Source organism: Bombyx mandarina, chromosome 28 (genome assembly GCF_030267445.1).
Source record: "Bombyx mandarina strain Sakado chromosome 28, ASM3026744v2".
Classification (NCBI taxonomy): Eukaryota; Metazoa; Arthropoda; class Insecta; order Lepidoptera; family Bombycidae; genus Bombyx; species Bombyx mandarina.
This window is the reverse complement of record NC_143233.1, coordinates 4,139,700-4,161,631: the sequence shown is the minus strand read 5'-3', so window position 1 is coordinate 4,161,631 and position 21,932 is coordinate 4,139,700. Positions and strand designations below refer to the sequence as shown.

Genomic DNA, 21,932 nt, shown 5'->3' with positions numbered 1-21,932 from the left:
ACGAAACATGAGAAAGAAATAAGAACAACTGTTAGTATATAGCATTTGAGGTTTCACTGTTTTCATTTCTTCAGGTGAGTACGAAATTCACGACATGGTGGCCTCGAGGTCTGGTATCACGGTCCATTTAATATCAGGAATCAATCGAAGGCCATAGACACCACATAAACCACCCACCCATCCCACCAGGTTGGCAGCCTCCTTCAATTCTCACCTGTCATAATCATACAGATGTCCATGAGGATCTTGTGACTTAGGTTTCCTGACTATAAAAGCACCAGCCGCTCCATCAGCCCGCTGCATGCCAGAGTGTGAGTGCCAGAAATGTGTGCCGGTATGTGTCGCGTTAAATTGGTATCTGAAATTGAATTTTTAATTCGTCAAACTAAAAATAAAGATTAAAACTTGGTAAAGTCTCTTGGCTTTTAGGGCTTTAAAAGAATTGGCCGATATTGTAGAACCCTATATCTCAAGACAGGCAACGATATTTAGATTAAAACTTGAATAAGGTCTCTATTTTAGATAGACCTTAGTCCTACACAGTAGTATTTAGTTCCTTTTTTTTATCCATTTCGCTTTGTTCCAAGCTTCGTATTCCAAATCACGGAAACTTACGAGATCTTTTTCAACAACTTATTTCTACTTGTATATTATAACGAAGCTGTCTACTCGTATAACAGCCAAACTATTTTCAGACTACTACATAAGGATACTGGGGCTTACCTAAACGTTGTTTCAGGAGGTATTGGACACTGTGTGACATACGGCGTCCCGTCCATGTAAGGAGTACCCTTCTGATGTTGGCCATGCCAGTGAACTGTTGTTCCTTCCGTCATTAGATCATTTTCGACGTCCACTATTACTCTATCATGTTGGCAGACCTAAAATGGTACAAAGCGTGTGAGTCTTTTGCGGGATGTGCCCTATGGATGTGCCTACCCCTATCCAACTACGAACCTACAATAGCGATTACGATTGGTATAGAGGTTTAAAATTTATCAATTTGTAAGAAGAAGGTAGATGAAGAATTTGTAGAGCTAATGGTCTACTGGCAGTGGACAGGAAAAGACCACGAGTTAGAGGCCCGACACGTTGAACTGACCAGATCCGCACTATTCTCGACACCACACGATGCTCTTCACTCAACAGCAGATAGGAACAAATGGCGTAGAGTGATCCACAATAAACTCTTATTGCGAGGAGATGGTCACGACTCTCAGCATCGAGGAAACCGAAGTGAGAAGGAGGAGGGGGAAGGTAATTAAGTTTCAATAGCAAATATTCTAACTGAACATTATATATAGTACAGTTTACCCTAGTGAATAAACAAAAAACACTAAAAATGGCTTCCTTTGAAATACTTGGAAAAACAGTTCTGCAGATGACTCTAATACTATAACGTTTTATAAGCAAAACTTTGTCTGGTTACGACTACAAATACACAGTTTTGCAATAAAACGAAGTGATCTACAAAACGCAGAGGAAATTTTGCAAACGAGTTCTGAAGTTGGTGCAAAACTGCCAACCTAAATGTACAGTTTCAATGTTGCTAAAGTTATTCGAGACGTTTACAAGTTTATTGTTTGGAGCGATCGTATACGAGCCGTTTGTGGCGCACATTAAAATCGATATAGCATTTTTATGTGCCGATGTGAATGAAACAAATACAAAACATTACCCCAAACTTTTTTTTTTATTGCTAGATGGATGGAAGAGCTTGCAGCCCACCTGGTGTTAAGTGGTTACCGAAGCCCATAGACATATACGACGTAAATGCGCCAGCCACCTTGAGATATCAGTTCTAAGGTCTCAGTATAGTTACAACGGCTGTCCCGCCCTTCAAACCGAAACGCATTACTGCTTCACGGCAGAAATAGGCAGGGTGGTAGTACCTACCCGCGCGGACTCACAAGAGGTCTTACCACCAGTAAAAACAAACTTATCTCTATACATCTTTGAAAACTACTTTCAAATTGATATACCTATTTTAGAGATTAGGATGGCATACCCAATAACAGAACTTAAACAGCAGAATCGATCATTTTAGTAAAAGCACTAGTGGCCCGCTCCGGCTCCGCTCGGGTCTTTAACAAAAATTTCAACGATATTTGACGTTGTTCAATTTTTTTAAATAAAAGAACACTTATTGCGCCATAACTATAATAGTTACACATATGCTGTCGCGCCACTTTTTGTAAATAATAATGTGTTCTACAAAGTCGTGGTACATTATTTTATTCTATCATCAATAGTTTTCGCAGGGCATGCGATGTAAAGAATATTTTAAGTAATTTTCTTACACCTTGGGTTACATTATTGGAGTTTTAGTAAAGACATCTAATTTTTTTCAAAAAAGATTATAGTATATGTCACTCAAGAATAGCGTAGCTTCCAAACAGTGAAATAATTTTTCAAATCGGTTCAGTAGTTTTGGGGCCTATTCAATACAAACAAACAAACAAATATTTCCTCTTTATAATATTAGTATAGATAAAATAGAAAAATTAAAAAATAAGTATAAGTATAGAAGTATAGAAAAATGCGCAAGTTAACGACCCGCAGTTTCAGCACTGGTTGAAAAATAAAGCAATAGATTATAATATATTAGAATTATAATTCAATATTCACCTCAATAGCGGGTCCCGGCATCTTTCTGTTGATCACATTCAAAGGCCTATTCATGCCGTCAGCTGGAATACAATCAGGTCGAAAACAGTCCGTTTCGTTGAAGGGACAATTAAAACACGCTTTACTCATGGTCTGGTACCACTCTAAGTTGAAATGGTAGTAGCAAACCATTGGATCTTCGCCTTCCTTACATTCTCTTTCACAGGGATGCGGTGCGTCCATCACCTCACCCGTTACTTCGTCATATCTAACATGAGCTCTAATATTATTAATCTTTTTCGTTATTTTATTCCTTAGCAATTTGGCCAATTCATGATCTAATTTTTCAACTGGATGCTTTATGGGTTCCGTTTTATTCTTCTTTCCGCCGATAACGATTTCGTTCACTGGATTTCTGTTTCTCAATGGCATTATGACTTTTGACGCACTCTCCGGGATCTCAGCTGGCTTTATGTCTTGTAGTAACGGTTCTATTTTGTGTATTATTGCATCGTCAAGCGTTTTTCTTGATTGTCTTAATTTGATGTCGTCTACGTAACTGCGATCCGTTGTTGTTGTCTCAAATGCTTCCGTTGTCGTCTGATGTTCTATTTCTGTCTGTGTTTTTATTCCGGATAAATCTGGGAACGATTATTTTTATTCGTTACTTCAATTTTGTCACATTTTCTTTTTTAATTCACCCAACTTTCTACATTAGTCATAAAAATGCCGCCAAAAGTTACATAGGTATAAATTTGACAAATACTTGGTATTTATTTGAAGTCGTCGTGGCCTAACGGATAAGACGTCCGGTGCATTCGTGTTGAAGCGATGCACCGGTGTTCGAATCCCGCAGGCGGGTACCAATTTTTCTAATGAAATACGTACTCAACAAATGTTCGCAATTGACTTCCACGGTGAAGAAATAACATCGTGTAATAAAAATGAAACCCGCAAAATTATAATTTACGTAATTACTGGTGGTAGGACCTCTTGTGAGTCCGCGTGGGAGGGTACCACCACCCTGCTTATTTCTGCCGTGAAGCAGTAATGCGTTTCGGTTTGAAGGGTGGGGCAGCCGTTGTAACTATACTTGAGACCTTAGAACTTATATCTCAAGGTGGGTGGCGCATTTACGTTGTGGATGTCTATGGGCTCCAGTAACCACTTAACACCAGGTGGTCTGTGAGCTCGTCCACCCACCTAAGCAATAAAAAAAAAATTACTATGTTTATTAAAAATCAGGCACACCAATATTTTTATTGCGAGCGAACACAATTTTAGAGCAAAAGCCTATGATTCGGTCATAAAAATCTACTAATAAATTGCTATGATGGAAATAAAAGGAGTTTCTAAATTGTATTGGCCCTTCATCAGTGGAAAACAGTATCCTTATCTATTGGCATATACCTTATCTGACAGAATAGGTAAAGGCGAAACGGTTTGACTTTAATCAATTCTAATTTAAAGAAAACAATTTATACATTTATTTAAAGTTACTGTTATTATTATTATTATTATTTTTATTGCTTAGACGTGTGGACGAGCTCACAGCCCACCTGGTGTTAAGTGGTTACTGGAGCCCATAGACATCTACTACGTAAATGCGCGACACACCTTGAGATATAAGTTCTAAGGTCTCAGTATAGTCACAACGGCTGCCCCACCCTTCAAACCGCATTACTGCTTCACGGCAGAAATAAGCGGGGCGGTGGTACCTACCCGTGCGAACTCATAAGAGGTCCTACCACCAGTAAAAATATTAATGCTCATTATCTTGAAAAATGAATCAGAAATAGTCCAAAAAGCGTCATATATAATTAATACATCATAAATAATAAAAGCCTAATAACATTTGCCGCTAGGGGCGCTGTTCCAACTGCATACAAATTTGAGTTAACTTTTACGCTATCGAGAACGTTAACGAAATTCGCACTAAGCACACTAAAGTGTCAATAGTATTTCAATGACTCATTAAAACAGCACAACCGGAATACTCATTAACTTGAAAAATAAATCAAAAATTTTGAAAATAGTCCTAAAAAGCCTTTAAAATTATATGAAATAATTAATTTACGCCTAGAAACAGAGTTTTATGAGACTTTATCTCTTGTTTTAATTAAAATATTTTCTATTCTTTCAAATGTTTGTTATGAGATTTACGCTCATAAAGCAAAAACCTCGCGGTGACGTCAATGCGTTGAACTAAATTAAGATAGTAAATTGTTTTAGGTCAAAAAACCTAAGTGGTAATCATCTGAGAAACCTGGTTTCTCGAGAAGAAAGTACATATATAATCCCGTACATAGTAATTTGCTAATATTTAATTATTTTTTTAAATTAAAAGTTATTAAGTGATTTCGAACCATAATTTCATTGTCCTTATAATTTTTCATCCACACTACTTTACTATAAATTGATTAGTTCACCTATATCTTACTTTGAAATATTTAGTTTGCTCATCTTTTTCGACTAACCAACAAATTATGTAGTTATTTCGAAGCCAATATTTCATTATATCTCTATTCCCTTCCATTAGCTACTGCGCAACCACTGCTAATAATGGCTTCAACCTCAGATATCCAAATTGACCTTAACCTTGAATTTGTTTAAAGCATAACACTTTTTACTTTCCACTCAATTACTGTCGCTTGATATTCATTGTGATGATCTATAAATTATTTTTGACGCGACGTCTTATAATTCCATGGAGCCGGCTGCACGCACGAAAAAACATGACTCATGCGGCGTTACCTCACTCTGAGGCATTCCATTTAAGGCTTGAAGTGCAAGCGAGAGTGCGCAAAGAGCGACAAAGAGGCACATTGTAAAAAAAAATTAACATAATTGTATTTATGCGTACAAATAAATGTAACTTGATCAATTGAATCGTGATTTCCATTTACCTCCTTCTCTATATCCATACAAAATATCTATCAAACAAATTAAATTTTCTCTTGAAAAATGAAACCATTCCATCACTATATTTTTATGACGTTGTCACGTTCAACTATCGTCAGTAAACCGACTTTACAGACAACCGATTTTTGTACAGCTACTAATTTTGTTTAACCTTGAAACAAATTCGTAAAATTACGAACAAACAATTCCTATCATTAAAATAAGTTCCTGTTGAAATTACGAGATCGATTGAGATCACTCCCGGATTTCGTTCGCACTAGACTTCAATACAGCGGGTGAAGAACGTTTTAACAATATAAGTTTTTTTTATAACACAGTATTAGATATAAGATTTAACGACTATGTCGAGGAGATTGTGACATGTGACATCTATATATTAATACGTGAAGCAAAAACTTTGTATCCCTTTTTACGAAAATTGCGCGAACGGAGGAGTATGAAATTTTCCACACTTATAGAGGATACAGAGAAGAAGTGCACAATGCTAATATTTTTTTTAAATAATGTATAAAAGATACATCAAATCAATAAAGAAAACATTACACACACTACATACCATGTATTTGACGCACACACGCATGCATACTATTTATTGTCAAACTTTTGTTCTTGACGTCTGTTGTCAAATTCAGAATAGATTAAATATTGTTTATCTTTGTTAATATTTTTTATAGTGTAGTCTTGGCGAAATTTGTGATTATAGAAGTATAAAATACAATCATAATAGTGTACAAACTTACAATTCCAATTAATTATAGTCGAATTTCGACTACTACGGGACCTCTAGTTTCACTTAATACGCAATATTTATCTTTGTACTTAAAGATTTCTTTTATTTGGTATTTAGCATCAAGAGTTCAATGCTTTGATTGATCCTCGATTAAGTTTCCCCATACAAATAGCTGAAGAAGTTTTTTTGTTATGATATTTTTTATCCATATTTTAAACGTTAAACGGCTCTTCTCCCACTGAGTTTCTCGCTGTCCACTGAGTTTCTCGTTCCCCACTAAGTTTCTCGCCGGATCTTCTCAGTGGGTCGCGTTTCCGATCCGGTGGTAGATTCCGCGAATCACTGCTCTTACTAGAGCCAGTGTTAGCAACACTCCCGGTTTGAGCCCCATGAGCTCACCTACTCGCCTGTCTACGCTGACATAGCCTCTCAAGGCTTTCAGCTTAGGTAGAAAAACAAAAGACAATCCAAGCATTTTTTTGCTAATTTGGTGGGAAACAATCTACAGATATCCGTTAGCAATCTTATCTAATACAAATAACATATCCTGTGTACTAAGTTCATTCCCGGATAAAATTATTCATTTAAAAGTCATCGTAATTCTGCTCTCGTGCGAACAAAACTATCGTCTTAACAACCCGCCAAATCCAATCGAATGTAATCAACAAAAAACACACAAAAGCCTTATTCTTAGAGCAGTGAAAAACGATTCTCAAGCACTTAATGATTTCTAGTACAAATAATGATGTCATAGGAAATCACGTGTCATTGCAATAGTGCAGGTAATCAATACGATTCAATATGATTCGTGTCCAATTGTTTTTTTCTTTTCTTTTCCGACTGATGAAGTGATCACGAAATGGATATTAATAATAAAAGCATCACCAACAATCTTAGGTATATCTATTTTGGAACTTCAATAAAAAATAGTGAAGTCGTCGTGGCCTAAAGGATAAGACGTCCGGTGCATTCGCGTCGAGCGATGCAACAGTGTTTGAATCCCGCAGGCGGGCACCAGTTTTAATGAAATACGAACTTAACAAATATTCACGATTGACTTCCACGGTGAAGGAATAAAATCGAGTAATAAAAAACCCGCAAAATTATAATTGGTATAATTGGTGCGTAATTACTGGTGGTAGGACGTTTTGTGAGTACCCTACCACTACCCTGTCTATTTCTGCCGTGAAGCAGCAATGCGTTTCGGTTTGCGGTGTGAGGTAGCCGTTGCAACTATACTGAGACCTTAGCACTCATATCTCAAAGTGAGTAGCGGCATTTGCGTTGTAGATGTCTATGGGCTCCGGTAACCACTTAACACCAGGTGGGCTGTGAGCTCGTCCACCCATCTACGCATTAAAAAAAAAAAAATAAAAAAAATATATATCTACCGGTGGAGGTGATTAGCTGAATCCACAGCCGAATTGGAATTGGCATCCACTGAAGAGATTCAATATATATTAAATTGATTGATCTTTAATTATTATGCGGAATTAAAAGTCTTTATAATACAAACATTTTCCATCTCCGATTCTACGATTTGAAGAACTCTAACGAAAACCGCCACGAATAGGGCCAAGAACAATTTCAAGGCATTACCTACTTACATACATAATAAAAGAAATTAGTACATTTTTGATAACAAAAAATTAAAACGGAATAATTATTAGATATCTTCTCTTAGTGGCGCAGCATTTACAACAAATGCTCTACATAAACTGATGTAGTGAAAAATTCTTTTTTGTATTATCAGTAAGGACCTAAAACAAAAATATTGAAGCAATCTCGACTATCTTGATCCTCTGAGCTCCTAGGCGATTGTGACATCAATAAATGTTGAGTCTGAGGCCCTATTAAGGGAGAGTGTTGACAGCGGTGCGGTTATAAAGTAAAAAGGTAGCCCGGACGCGTTCTAGGCGATAGCGGGTATCAAGATGCAGTGAGAGGATTCAAATCCCGCTGAGTTTCTCGCCGGATCTTCTCAGTGGGTCGTGTTTCCGATCCGGTGGTAGATTCTGCGAAGCACTACTCTTGCTAGGGCTAGTGTTAGCAACAACCCCGGTTAGAACCCCGAGAGGGAGTAGGGAAAAAAGTGAGAGGGGGATAACTTTTTTTCTTATTGCTTAGGCGGGTGGACCACAGCCCACCTGGTGCTAAGTGGTTACTAGAGCCCAGACATCTGCAGCGTAAATGCGCCACCCACCTTGAGATATAATTTCTAAGGTCTCAGTATAGTTACAACGGTTGCCCCACCTTTCAAACCTAAACTCATTAATTACTGCTTCACGGCAGAAATAATAATAACCTACCCGTGCGAACTCGAAAGAGGTCCCACCACCGGTATCCCAAGAGAAACAGGCAGAGGCTTCGTCGATGTCCCTAAGCGATGATAACCATCATCGACATCACCATCAAACGGGTCTTGTGCTCTACTGACAATAATGGTAATAAAAACATTATCCCCAAATACGACAATCGCGTTATTTCGACCACCCCGCTCTCACCCAGGCCGCGGACTTAGAGTTGCTCAACCTAATCGCGCCATTCATCTTGAATACGGCGGTTGACTCGTTTTGATACTTTAAATGTGAAGGATTACTTTAGTATTATTCTATTGAAGGTCGATGATATTGTCATAGTTTGTTCATTAATAAAAATATTAAATGATTAATATCCAAAAGTTTTCGTCTTCTTTTAATTAAGGTCATATTCGGAAGATATTCGTTTGTTTTTTGTAATTATTGATATTAAGATGGGATATATTAGATCATGGTACCTACCACTTATCAAAAGTACCTCTCTCTTAACTTGTCTACCTTAGGATTTGTTTTTAGGGTGCACGGATAATAATCCCCTCTATTTACAAATCATTATTAAGATCAAAACAATAGATAAACTTTACTTCAGTCGTGTCAAAAATATATATCGTCCTCTTTCTAATGGAATCTATCTATATATTAATACGTGAAGCAAAAACTTTGTATCCCTTTTTACGAAAATTGCGCGGACGGAGGAGAATGAAATTTTCCACACTTATAGAGAATATAGAGAAGAAGTGCACAATGCTAATATTTTTTTAAAATAATGCGTAAAAGATACATTAAATCAATAAAGAAAACATTACACACACCATGTATTTGACGCACACACGCATGCATACTATTTATTGTCAAACTTTTGTTCTTGACGTCTGGGGTCAAATTGAGAATAGATTAAATATTGTTTGTCTTTATTAATATTTTTTATAGTGTAGCCTTGGCGAAATTTGTGATTATAGTATGTGTACAAACTTACAATTCCAATTAATTATACTCGAATTTCGACTACTGTGGGACCTCTAGTAGATTTAAAATCTATAATTTATTGTATTCAGTCGATTCATTTCGTAAAAATCAGATATTGCAAGAAACGATGGATATTTAGTGATTTTTTAAACCTACTTTTATACTGGTAGAATTGGAATTTTGTACTGTTACATTCTGATAACATGTAGATATTTTGAACCTTCGGAAAGAAGGAAGGATTTCTCTGAGCCCTGTGTCTCTGACTACGAGATATAGTGAGTAGTCCATGTAGACAAACCTGCGGATGCAAAACTAGCCTCAATATAACTCAGAGACTACCGGCAGTCGAGCCCCGTTTGGGTTATAATTTTTTTAAATTAAATTACTCATATACATAAGAAGAATACATGCATTATTTTCGGCATCAAAACTTTAGTTATAATTTCAAAATAATAACAATGTCATGGTATTAATTACAGACTGCCAACCTTAAATAAAAACCATGAGCTCTAAAATTGTTGAGATTAGAGCCATGAGCTCTAAAATTAAGTGTAAAATAAATTTACGAAACAGGTACGAAAAAATCTTATACCTTTAAACGAGCAACTCTTGTATATATGAATATATATATATATATATACAATCTGAATCTCGGAAACGGCTCCAACGATTTTCATATTCATTTAGTATACAGGGGATTTTGGGGGCGATAAATCGATCTAGCTACGATTTATTTTCAGAAAATGTTGTTTTATTCGTGTTTTCAATAATCAACTTTATTGATATCTTCCCAACATCTATTGGCGAATAATAATACTATTTTTCATAATTTCAACCAACTGCTTTAAAGACACAATAACACTAAAGCTATTTCAGCAGATGGCATTGTTAAGGCACTTATAAAAAAAAACCCGAGCAAAGCTCGGTCATCGTCTAGTAAATATATAATTCGCTTTATCGCAAATTTCTAAAATTATTACATTTTTCGCCATTTAGAGGTGAGGACGTTTTATGCATGTATTTAATTCTTAATGTCAGATGACCGCTAAGCCGGGACATTTGAACTTCCGATAATAAAACGCTGTGTCAAGGTTTTTTTATTTAATTGAAATTGTTAAACAAAACGATCATTTGGTAATAAAATGTTTTGTATTTATTAACTTGTTTTTTTTTTTTTAATTCTTAAATTAAATTTCTGAAAACTATAAAAGATTTGAAGATTTTTTTGTAAAACCACTATATCTTAGTAGTTCACAAAATATTAGTGTTCCATTTTATTATTATTTTTCATTAGATTTCTCTATGCAAACACTTTGGTAAACCGTAATGCATTAAGTATGTTCCAAATAATTAAGCTCATCCTAAGAAGGTAATTAAGTTTATTCGTTACGAAAACTCCATTATGACCAACGAATGGTTTAATAGAGGCCTAATTTCAGAAAAAAAAAAAGATAAATCGAAAAGAATATATCCACAGTAAGTCTCGGAAAGACTGGATAATAAACCATCCAAATATATAATCATCTTTTTTTATTGCTTAAATGGGTGGACGAGCTCACAGCCCGCCTGATGTTAAGTGTTTACTGGAGCCCATAGACATCTACAACGTAAATGCGCCAGCCACCTTGAGATATAAGTTCTAAGGTCTCAGTATAGTTACAACGGCTGCCCTACCCTTCAAACCGAAACGCATTCACGGTAGAAATAGGCAGGGTGGTGTACCTACCCGCGCGGACTCACAAGAGGTCCTACCACCATCTATAGTCTAAAGCGTCTGAAGTTAGTACTGTATAATTTCTTTCTCTTATTAATTTACCTCATTCGCTCCTATTGACTGCTGCTCTGACATTCAACAATAACAAATAAAATTCTTTTAAACGGTTTTCGTTCTTGGACATGGCGCTGTCCAATGCACAATAATGTTAACAAAAGTTTTAAAGATTTATCATCGTACGTACTCGAACAATGAAACAAATGAACAAAACAGTTTGAGTTGGATAAGAGTTCAGGAACAATTTTGTTTTTCTCACTAGACAATTCGATTACAGTTTTATGCTTTAAAAATTAAAAACAAAACCAGAAAAAATAGGAAAGATAATTACAGGAACTAAATCAATGGCGATTGAAAATTACCAAGCATCGATCTATTTCGATAATCACAAAGAAATCTTTTAGGGAATGGAACTCATGTTGGGTCGAAAACCGCAAACAAAATACTATTAACGATACCTGCCAATAGCCATGATTCTTCAATACACTAATCCTTAATAGCACAAGTACTACAGATTTTTATTTCCAATCAAATCCAGTTTTAACCTAAAGTAAAAAATAGAATAAAAAGAAAAACTTTAATTTTCGATGGTCTCAAAGTATTACTGAAATCTAAATGTATACATATAAAGACTCAGCAATGGAAGCTGTTAACCAAACCTATGAAGGATATGGAGCAATCATGTTTTAATCGGATACCATGAACTGGCAGGCGTATTGTAAAGTGTCATCTTGGACCGTCACTGCTTGTTGGGTACATAATCAGAGAAGACTGACAGGTACAAATTGGTTGCGGAAGACGATAGACCATTTAGTGTGATACTAAGAGCCTATACCCAAATGAAATACCATCAATGATGATAACGTTCAAATCAAATCAAATCAACAAAAAATCTCTAATATGCAGATTTTTTTTTATTGCTTAGGTGGGTGGACTAGCTCACAGCGCATCTGGTGTTAAGTGGTTACTGGAGCCCATAGACATCCACAACGTAAATGCGCCACCCACTCTGAGACAAGTTCTAAGATCTCAAGTATAGTTACAAAGGCTGCCCCACCCTTCCTATGCCTTGTTTAGTTTAATGCTTTGAAAGTATAGATTTACCAATTTTACATTACCCTTTTACGGTCGGTCACGTAAAATTGGAATAATAATCGCATTGCTCCTTTAAATTCACCTGCCTAATGCCGAGAAGTCTTTTGGAGTAGGACAATGGACCTGGCTGATAAAATCGTGAAGAGAATAATGACTTTTGATCTTGTTATAATCAATATTGCTTATTGATCAACTATCAAAATTATTCGAGTGCCTTATAGTACCAAATTACTCCATCAATTCAAAATAGACTGTGCATGGTCTCTACAAATAGTTCCCGGTTTAGTAGCAGTACCAACATTGCTCACTTCTAGATCCTTAATCCTTCAAAGACATATTAAACATTAAATCCTAATTTATTTAAAAGTAATCAAATTTGGTTTTTGTGTTAAAAGTTAAAAATGCCTCAGACTTTAGTAACAATCATGAGAATTACATTAAGTACCTCAGAAACTCAATATCAATACTCAAAAACATACTTGGCTAAATTTATGACCTTTGTTTGTTTGAAGTCTATTAAGCGAGTGCTCTTTCTTATTATTTTTTTAATTACTTAGATGGTTGGACGAGCTCACAGACCACCTGGTATTAAGTGGCTACTGGAGACCATAGACATCTACGACGTAAATGCGCCACCCACCTTGAGATATAAGCTCTAAGGTCTCAGTATGGTTACAACAGCTGCCCCGCCCGTCAAGCCGAATCGCATTACTGCTTCACGGCACAGAAATAGGCGGGGTGGTGGTATCTACACATGCGGACTCACATGAGGTCCTACCACCAGTGAAACCACCTATTTCCGACACGATGCAATCACATGCGTACCGACCTCAACCGTGCGGCTTCGATCTCATGGCTCATATTTACCCTTTTATCTATTAAAGCTTTAGTCCTAATACATATCATACAATGCGCGTTAAGAATAATTGTGGACCCCAAAAATACCTTCTTGAAACTTGGTTCGAAATGCGTTCAAATCAAACTACGGTTTGACTGTGCACTTGTGATCAAGTAAAATCCATTTATATAAGGTTGGGGAAAAGTATCTTCGCAGTTTTTAAGAAAATTCACAACATTTTTTAATATAGTTTATTTACTTTTCAATAAAGTATATATATACCAATTAGTTCGATAACTTTTTGCCATCTTGTAGGTAGGGACATAATCCCATTGCTATAGAAATTTTGGGGCTTCTGAGTAAAATACCGCGATTTTGGTTTTGGCAATCCTCTCGTGATGTTAACCTGGTACCTAAAGAATTCTGAAGAGACCGAAACATATGGAAATCTGAAGGTGCAAGGTCATGACTATACGGCGGATGCATTAACATCTCCCAGCCAAGCTCTCTTAATTTTTGCTGAGTGGCTAAAGATGTGTGACGTCTAGCGTTATCATGATGAAAAATTAAACCCTTTCTGTTGATTAATTCCGGCTGCTTAATTTCAACTTCTTGCTTTAATCTTTAAACTTTTATTAATATACAAAATATTCTTTTAATAACCTAAAACTACATGTTATTATCCGCAACACGCTTCGTCAGATTACAGAAATAGAGTTATCAGCAACATGCTTCGTCAAAAAGTACAATACTTACTTTCAGCTGCAAGCGTCGTCATAAGTAACATAATATAGGTCCACGCTAACATTGCGCGCGTAGGCATCGGCTAGTCAAACAAGCCACTCTGGATCGCACCCGGCCCGAAGGTACCCATTACGCTAGCAGCATTGCCACGCTGTATGGCAATGGATAATCTCTAATAATGTTTTAATCTCATCAGTTGTTCGCAGTAGAGTTCAGAATCGATGGTCCTGCCTGGTGGTAGCAGCTCATAATGAATAATGCTCTTCCAATCCCACCATACACACGGTATCTCCTTGTTTGGAGTTAGCCCGGGTTAAAATAAATAAAAGTAACACATTTTCCTAATTTGAATTTGAAATTATCTTCTTTAAAATTTAAACTTTTAATGATACCAAAACCAGCCAGATACAAATAGTATGGCCAAAGAGATTTTATTACAAGTTCATACATACTATAATGCGAGAAGACTTGTTCCCCAACCTATGATGTAGTCGCCTTTAAAACTAATAACAATTATAGTAGAGAGAGAAGAAAGAGTGTGAGAAAGAGAAAGATAATGCCATTCTAATAAAAACATTTTGAGTCGAACAGTAGTGAGAACAAGATAAAAATCCATTTAAAGTATACTGCTAAAAGTTCCACTCAATACAATGATCCATCACTATGTTTGGGATCTAGTGACGAGTGGGGTCGGTCCTCGATGCTCAAGCACCCATAACAACGCCATTTAAATCTGAAAGTGATCCGTATATCGAGCAGCGGTACTTTGAAGGGTGTGAATTGCTCAAATTATTAGTACTCGATAGGTTTTGTTGGAGAAACGAAAGCATACAATTTTATGAACTTGTGTACTTTTTGACGAAGTATGTTGCTGATAACTCTATTTTTGTAATCTGACGAAGCGTGTTGCGGATAATAACATGTACTTTTAGGTTAGGAATATTATGTTCTTTTTTTTTATAATAAATAAAGTCTATGAATTTTTTTCTGAAAGGAACTAACTGAGTCTATTTGACAAGACGATCCGTAAATGTATGTGTTTGAAGTTTATGACAACTTTGACATTCCCGATCCTGCGGACCGAATGGAAAGCAGTCGATGTCGCCCAAAACACGTTATTTCGGATCCTCCCGATCCACTAACGGCGCTTTTGGGTACCTCAAGCACCGGTCATCGTTCTCGTAGAACCCGTCGCTTGTGAATAAATTAACCCACAGACCCAGCCCACTGAGTTTCTCGCCGGATCTTCTCAGTGGGTCGCGTTTTCGGTGGTAGATTCTGCGAAGTACTGCTCTTGCTAGGGTTCGAGTTAGCAACGTCGTCAGGTTTGAGCCCCGCGAACTCACCTACTAGTTAAGGTTACGTTGAAATAGCCTCTCAAGAATCATCAGCATAGGTAGGGAAAAAAATATTTTTTTACGTTAAAGAGTAAATTGTTTTTCTCTAAGATTTTGTGGCCTGGTAACGTCACCTTTAAGCTAAATCTGATTTATTTTTATACTCTGTTATGTGAAAAATATTAGGAGGCGAAATGAGATGAAATCGATTTATTTTAGAATTTTATCAATTGGGATTCAATTAAACTAAAAGAGATGAGATGGGATGAAATGAAGTTTGAGTAACATGGTGTTTATTTACTAAGACTTTTGTGCGAGACTTTTCGAGAAGCTACGTCCACGGCTTTTAAGCGGCTGTTAAATCATCATTATTACACATTTAAACATCAAGAAATATTGGATTAACAAAATAAGGCCATTCACACGACTTCTTAACCTTAAAACCTTAAAATAGAACAGGTTAGTAAACCATTTAAGCATTTGTTCCTATTGCATTTTCTTTTAGAACTTTGCTTAAAAGCTGATAAATCAGTTTAATACAACACAAATCACTTTTGTATTTAATTCACAGAGAAATCTCCGAAAATATTTTATGGGCTACAAAAAGGTTTTTTTTTTTATATAAATTTAGTAACAATGTTCATGGATCAACACCGAGCTTAACTCGCGTCGCCCGACTGCCATGAATATTGAATGTACATGGGAAGCCTATAAACACAGTGCAATGTAAAACAGTCGGTTAATAAGCATTTTTCATATTGACCTTTGAACGTTTGAAACATTAAAAAAAAACTTGAATAGTTAGATTCGTGGCTATGTTTTCAAATTCAGAAACTAAAACTTTTGCACCGACTGCGTAAAAAAAGGCCTATTTTTTCATTTACAAATTTTTTTCTTTGTCAATGCACTGTCGATTGCGCTTATAATTGAGGCGATATCTGCCATGACCTTTTGTGAGTTTGCCAATGTTTTTATTTGTATTGATGATCACTTTGTTGGTGCAACTTAATAAATATATAAATAAATTTATAAATTTTCTTAATTAAATTGCATTCAAGATTATTATTTATTTATTACTTAAAATTTGCTGAAATTATTAGTGATTTCGGAGCTCTGAGAGAACCGATGCACTATTGATAATATTTTATTCACTATCTTCATAGCATCAAACATGATTTTTTCTCAGTCGTTTGTACTCTTGGCAGAGTGGTCGTGGTCATCATTTCAAACATGATATACTATCACTTATTTTATATTCAAATGGCATAAACCAATTGAGTCGACTATTATCAAAGCCGGCAATGTGACTTTTGGACAATTATTGGTAAATCAGAAAAACGAATTATTGACTTTGTATTCCATTGGCAGTCACAAAACTCTTCTGAACGACATCTTAGATAAATAACAGGTTAAGTATTAACCTTTATTTAATGCAGGTTTTGAACCGTATTCTTTGAAGGAGACGATTATATTCAAATCAATCTGTATTGACATATCAATAACATTTTTTTGTCCAAATGCACAGATTGCCACCTTTGATAATAGGCGACTCAATTAAAACGTGACAAATTACTTTACTTCGTTATAAATTTTATTTTATATAGCTTTTATTTAGCATTATTATTAGCTTTTATGCAGCATTTTATTTTATTAAAATAATAAACTGCTGCTGTATTCATACGAGAAATTTCCGCAGAGATGAAACACTTTTAGTTAATGACTTATTCCAATCTTATATTTAAAACTAGCTGAATCGGCAGACTTCATAGTGCCTCAATCGATAAATAAAAGACCTAAACTTTTGTATAAAATAAAGTTAAAACAAACAAAAGGAATCCTATGGGGGGGACATCATAGCAAAAACAAAATTGTTATTTTTATTTAATTCCGAGCATTTTCATATTTATTTTAAATCTTCTCTGGACTTCCACAAATAATTCAAGATCAAAATTAGCCAAATCGGTCCAGCCGTTCTCGAGTTTTAGCGAGACAAACGAACAGCAATTCATTTTTATATATAGAGATTATGTTCGGTATATTTGTTGTTTATTTGTAATTGCGATATAGGCATTTGTGCGTCGTATACCAGAACCAAATTAAGGTTCTCTGTACGATTGTTATTCCAGGGACAGTTTTTGACGAGACCATTTGACCATGTACCACATGTAACTGTTTTTGGGCTCGGCATTAATCAAGAATATAATAATAATAATGTCCAACTTGAAATAGCTTCGAATAAAATCAAACCCGCAAAATTATAATTTGCGTAATTACTGGTGGTAGGACTTCTTGTGAGTCCGCACGGGTAGGTATCATAGCCCTGCTTATTTCTGCCGTGAAGCAGTAATGTATTTCGGTTTGAAGGGTGAGGCAGCAGTTGTAGATGTCTATGGGCTCCAATAATCACTTAACACCAGGTGGGCTGTGAGCTCGTCTACCCATTAAGCAATAAAAAAAAAACCAAAAAAAATGTGTTTGCGCAACTTCACTCTCCTTGAGTGCACTTTACATTGCTTGGTCGAAGATTCGTTCAATGTATAGCATAGCTTTTTTTCAAAGGCCAAATTATTTCCTCACCAAATTTCTTCAAACCTATTCAATGTTATGGGCGTGAAACCGAAACAGACAGACAGACTTTCGCATTAGTACATCGGACCGGATTTAGCTTCATTTCTGTTGTCACCTACACTGTGTACGAACGATGTCACATATTTATAAGCCAACACACCTGCCCGTTAGATGAGTGCTTTAATTAATATGCTAATTATATTGCTTTTGTTTTACGTTAGCAAAAATCTGATGAAAGATAATCATTGTTGGTTAGCCAGTGGCAAAGTCAAAGTGGCCTTGCGATTTCATAGATTCCTCTCATAGAAAAGATTCAGATGTAAGTTTTGATAAATAGAAATTCATTGTATCCTTGTATGCCATTCTTTTTATTTGTTCTCATGTTGCTCTAAGTTTTGGCAATTTTTTTATGACCGGCCGCTTGATATCAACCCTCCAATTTTAGAGGAAGAGGTAGACCTAAGAAGAAATGGATGGATTGCGTGAAAGATGATACGTGTAAGAGGGGAGTGAGCGAAGAAATGAAATATGATAGAGGAGTATGGAAGGCGAAAATATGTTGCGCTGACCCCAGGTGACTGGGAGAAGGGCAGGGCCTACTATCTTGACTATTTCTATCGCAAAGCAGTCATTCTTTAGTTTGGACATTAGGACATAGTCGTAATTTGTTTACAGCTTAGATGAGTGGACGAGCTTACGGCCCACCTGTTGTTAAGTGGTTACCGGAATCCATAGACGCTTATAATGTAAATGCCGCCACCCACCTTGAGATATAAGTTCTAAAGTCTCAGTATAGTACAACGGCTGTCCCACCCTACAAACCGAACCGCATTACTGCTTCACGTAAAAAATAGGCGGGGTGTTGTTACCTACCCGTACGTACAACAAGACGTTCAAACTAACCAGACGTCCTACCACCAGTCAAAATTTTGAATACTTTTCAGATTTTAACCGATTTTTTTAAAGTGGCTTTATATTTGGGCCCCATCAGCCCACTAACACAAAACGGGCAGTGATCTCGTTTATCCATTACAAAATTAAAAAAAGAAAACAATAAACACAATATCCACATAACAGTTCACATGCAATTGTATGTTTAAGCATCTCGAACCCAAACTAACCCGTAACGAGACACTTAAAACTAAGTGAGCATTCTATAACAGATACAACAAAGAACATTACCCGCTAACACGTTATTTTAAACTAGGTTAGAACTATTTAGATTGTAGATTAGACACGTTACGAAATTATTACGAAACTAATCTTAGATTAATATTTGTTGTTGACGGTCATTTGACCAGTCATTGTCGGTTTGAATCTCTTGAAATAATAATTAGTAAATAAATCGTAGAATTTAATGAATATAAATATTTTTTTTTAATTAACGTATAGGCAGACGAGCATACGGCCCACCTGATGGTGAGTGGTTACCGTCGCTCATGGACGTCAGCAATGCTATTTTATAGGTTACTAGCGACCCGCCCTCGCTTCGCTTCGGAAACTGTAATTTATTATTGATTTCTCCACTATTTAATGGATGTTATTATAAGTACATATAAACCTTCCTCTTCAATCACTCTATCTATTAAAAAAACCGCATCAAAATCCGTTGCGTAGTTTTAAAGATTTAAGCATACATAGGGACAGACAGATATAGGGACAGAGAAAGCGACTTTGTTTTATACTATGCAGTGATTTCTTTATCTTGACGACGTAGCATCCAAATGAGGAAATGAAAAATCACAGTTGACAGTTGTCGTGTATATCTGAGCGATTTGAAATTTTGCGTAATTGTTATTAGTATTTTATTATGGAAAAGACTTTTCGCATCGTGCCAAAATTGCATAATCAGTGAACCGGAAAAACATTTCACTGCCAAGGTAAAATGTACTGTAATTCCAGTAGCATAAATGTTTCATTTGACAATTTAAGCTCAGTTCCCGATACGTTAAATGAACGATGCTCATTAAAATGGACACACCTCAATACATGATACCGAAATATACAATTACCATTTCGAATCTAATTTAAAACGTAGTGTAGTGAAAGTTATGCAAATGCAAAAACACAAAGTCGATGCGTTGAGCAATCAATCAATCGTTTTCAAATGTAGTGGCGTAATTTCACCTTTATATAAGAGGAATAAGGGATGAATGGTGGGTAGGGTTGTACGTCATTATCAAACTAAGAAGCATATAGCAAAAAAACCTTTTTTTTGTTCAGCATAAGGCCGTATCATAAGAGGTGTCCGCACTTAAAAAGCCCGCGTGGTTTGTGGAACTTGACAGTCTGCAGACTTTGGGAGCAGACCACGGGCCCAAGGATGTTTTTAGGCCCTACCCATCAGACGATTCCCCGTGCACTACAATAAGATTCGCGGTACAAAACCTTTTTTTTAACGCTGGGGAATCCATTTACGGATATCTGGTCGAGGGGGGTAGCAGACCGGGTTATGTCAGACTCCGGTGCCTCCAGAGAAGAAGATGGAGAAGAGGAAGACCGGGGACCTCTTCTTCTAATTCCTGCCGAGAGACTACGCCTTGAGAAAGGACTCACTACCGACAGGTCGTCAAGACAATAGTCGACGACTCTACATCGGCCGTCTCGGTACAATAGCCCATTAGTCCGTCCCAGGTGACTCCAATGGGTGTCCCGAAATATAGTTTCAGACGCCTGTTTTTATTTAATGCAAGAGCTTCTTTTTTAATTTACCTTAAAGACGGTGAATTTGGTATTTGAAAGTTTATAGGGTAGTTCTATTTTTTATGTGTTTGTCCTCTACCCTCCTATTCCATATGCGATTGTGATGAAACTTGGTACCATTATGGTTGGCACTGCAGGGGAGGTTATTCTGGTAGTCTAGTACCTTCAACGCCGCACCTGCAGCGCGCAATTACTTCAAAAAATCTATGCTTTTGACAGATTTAACAATAGTCACACCTGACCGGTTTCTACTAGTTACGAAACTAAAATGTAACTCGAAGATATCTTGTGATTTTCTTATGTTTACTGTTAGTTATATCGGTTCAGTGACAATTGAAACATCCAAATGTTGAAGGCAAAATGAGCAATAAAGTAATAACTTCACAATTAAACATTAAAATACCAATTAAAAATTACCATGATCTAAAGTTTTATTAAACTTTGTTTTAAAGTTTTATTAAACTTTGTTTTAGAGTTTTATTAAACTTTAGATCATGTAATTTTTAATTGGTAAGTTAAATTACAAGAATTAAATTACATATTTAAATTACAAGATCTAAAGTTTTATTAAATTTTAGATCTTGTAATTTTAAAATTGTTTATTTTAAATTCTGTATACATATAATACATATTTTTTTTATTGCTTAGATGTATGGACGAGCTCACAGCACACCTGGTGTTAAGTGGTTACTGGAGCCCATAGACATCTACAACGTTAAATGTGCCACCCAACTTGAGATATAAATTCTAAGGTCTCAGTATAGTTGCAACGGCTACCCTACCCTTCAAACGCATTACTGCTTCACGGCAAAAATAGGCAGGGTGGTGATACCTACCCGCGCAGACTCACAAGAGGTCCTACTACCAGTAAATACACATACATATTATATCTTCTTTTTATTCTTTTGTATAGTAACTATTGATAAGCTTTATCTAGTTATTTATCAAGAAAAAATTATTCCTTTTTTGTATTTCAAAATATCGATTTCAAAAGAAAAAAGTATTAAGTACATTAAATGAATTCAAATGTTGAGACGATAGTAATTATTATCGGATTTTAGATCACGAACTATGAATTAGTATGAGTACGTAAATGTGTCTTTGTTTTACGTTTTTGGGTTCAAAATTTATATCACATTCGATTTCTTGTTCCCAATGATGATGCGAAACCAAATTGTAAGGTATTAAAGCCCTGATTCAATTTCAGAAAGGGATTCTGGTTACATTCGCTGAAGCCGGCACGCGTAGAGCAAGGTCACGGACGAGTTTCTCGTGAAACACTGATAATAACATTTCAATCTAACTTTATGTATGAAATAATGCAAAAAGACAT

General features: G+C 36.0%; 1 protein-coding gene across 3 annotated transcripts in view; it reads right to left on the bottom strand.

Annotated features, from left to right (window-relative positions):
- LOC114243384 (multicopper oxidase 3) overlaps window positions 1-21,932 on the bottom strand; it is a 135,488-nt gene that overhangs the window by 49,067 nt on the left and 64,489 nt on the right. For all 3 annotated transcript variants that reach the window (XM_028174857.2, XM_028174856.2, XM_028174855.2), the window contains exons 3-5: window positions 2,629-3,248; window positions 724-881; window positions 215-358 (exon numbers count right to left, since the gene is read on the bottom strand). In XM_028174857.2, the coding sequence (XP_028030658.2) occupies window positions 215-358; window positions 724-881; window positions 2,629-3,248 (922 nt within the window). The remainder of the gene's footprint in view (window positions 1-214; window positions 359-723; window positions 882-2,628; window positions 3,249-21,932) is intronic.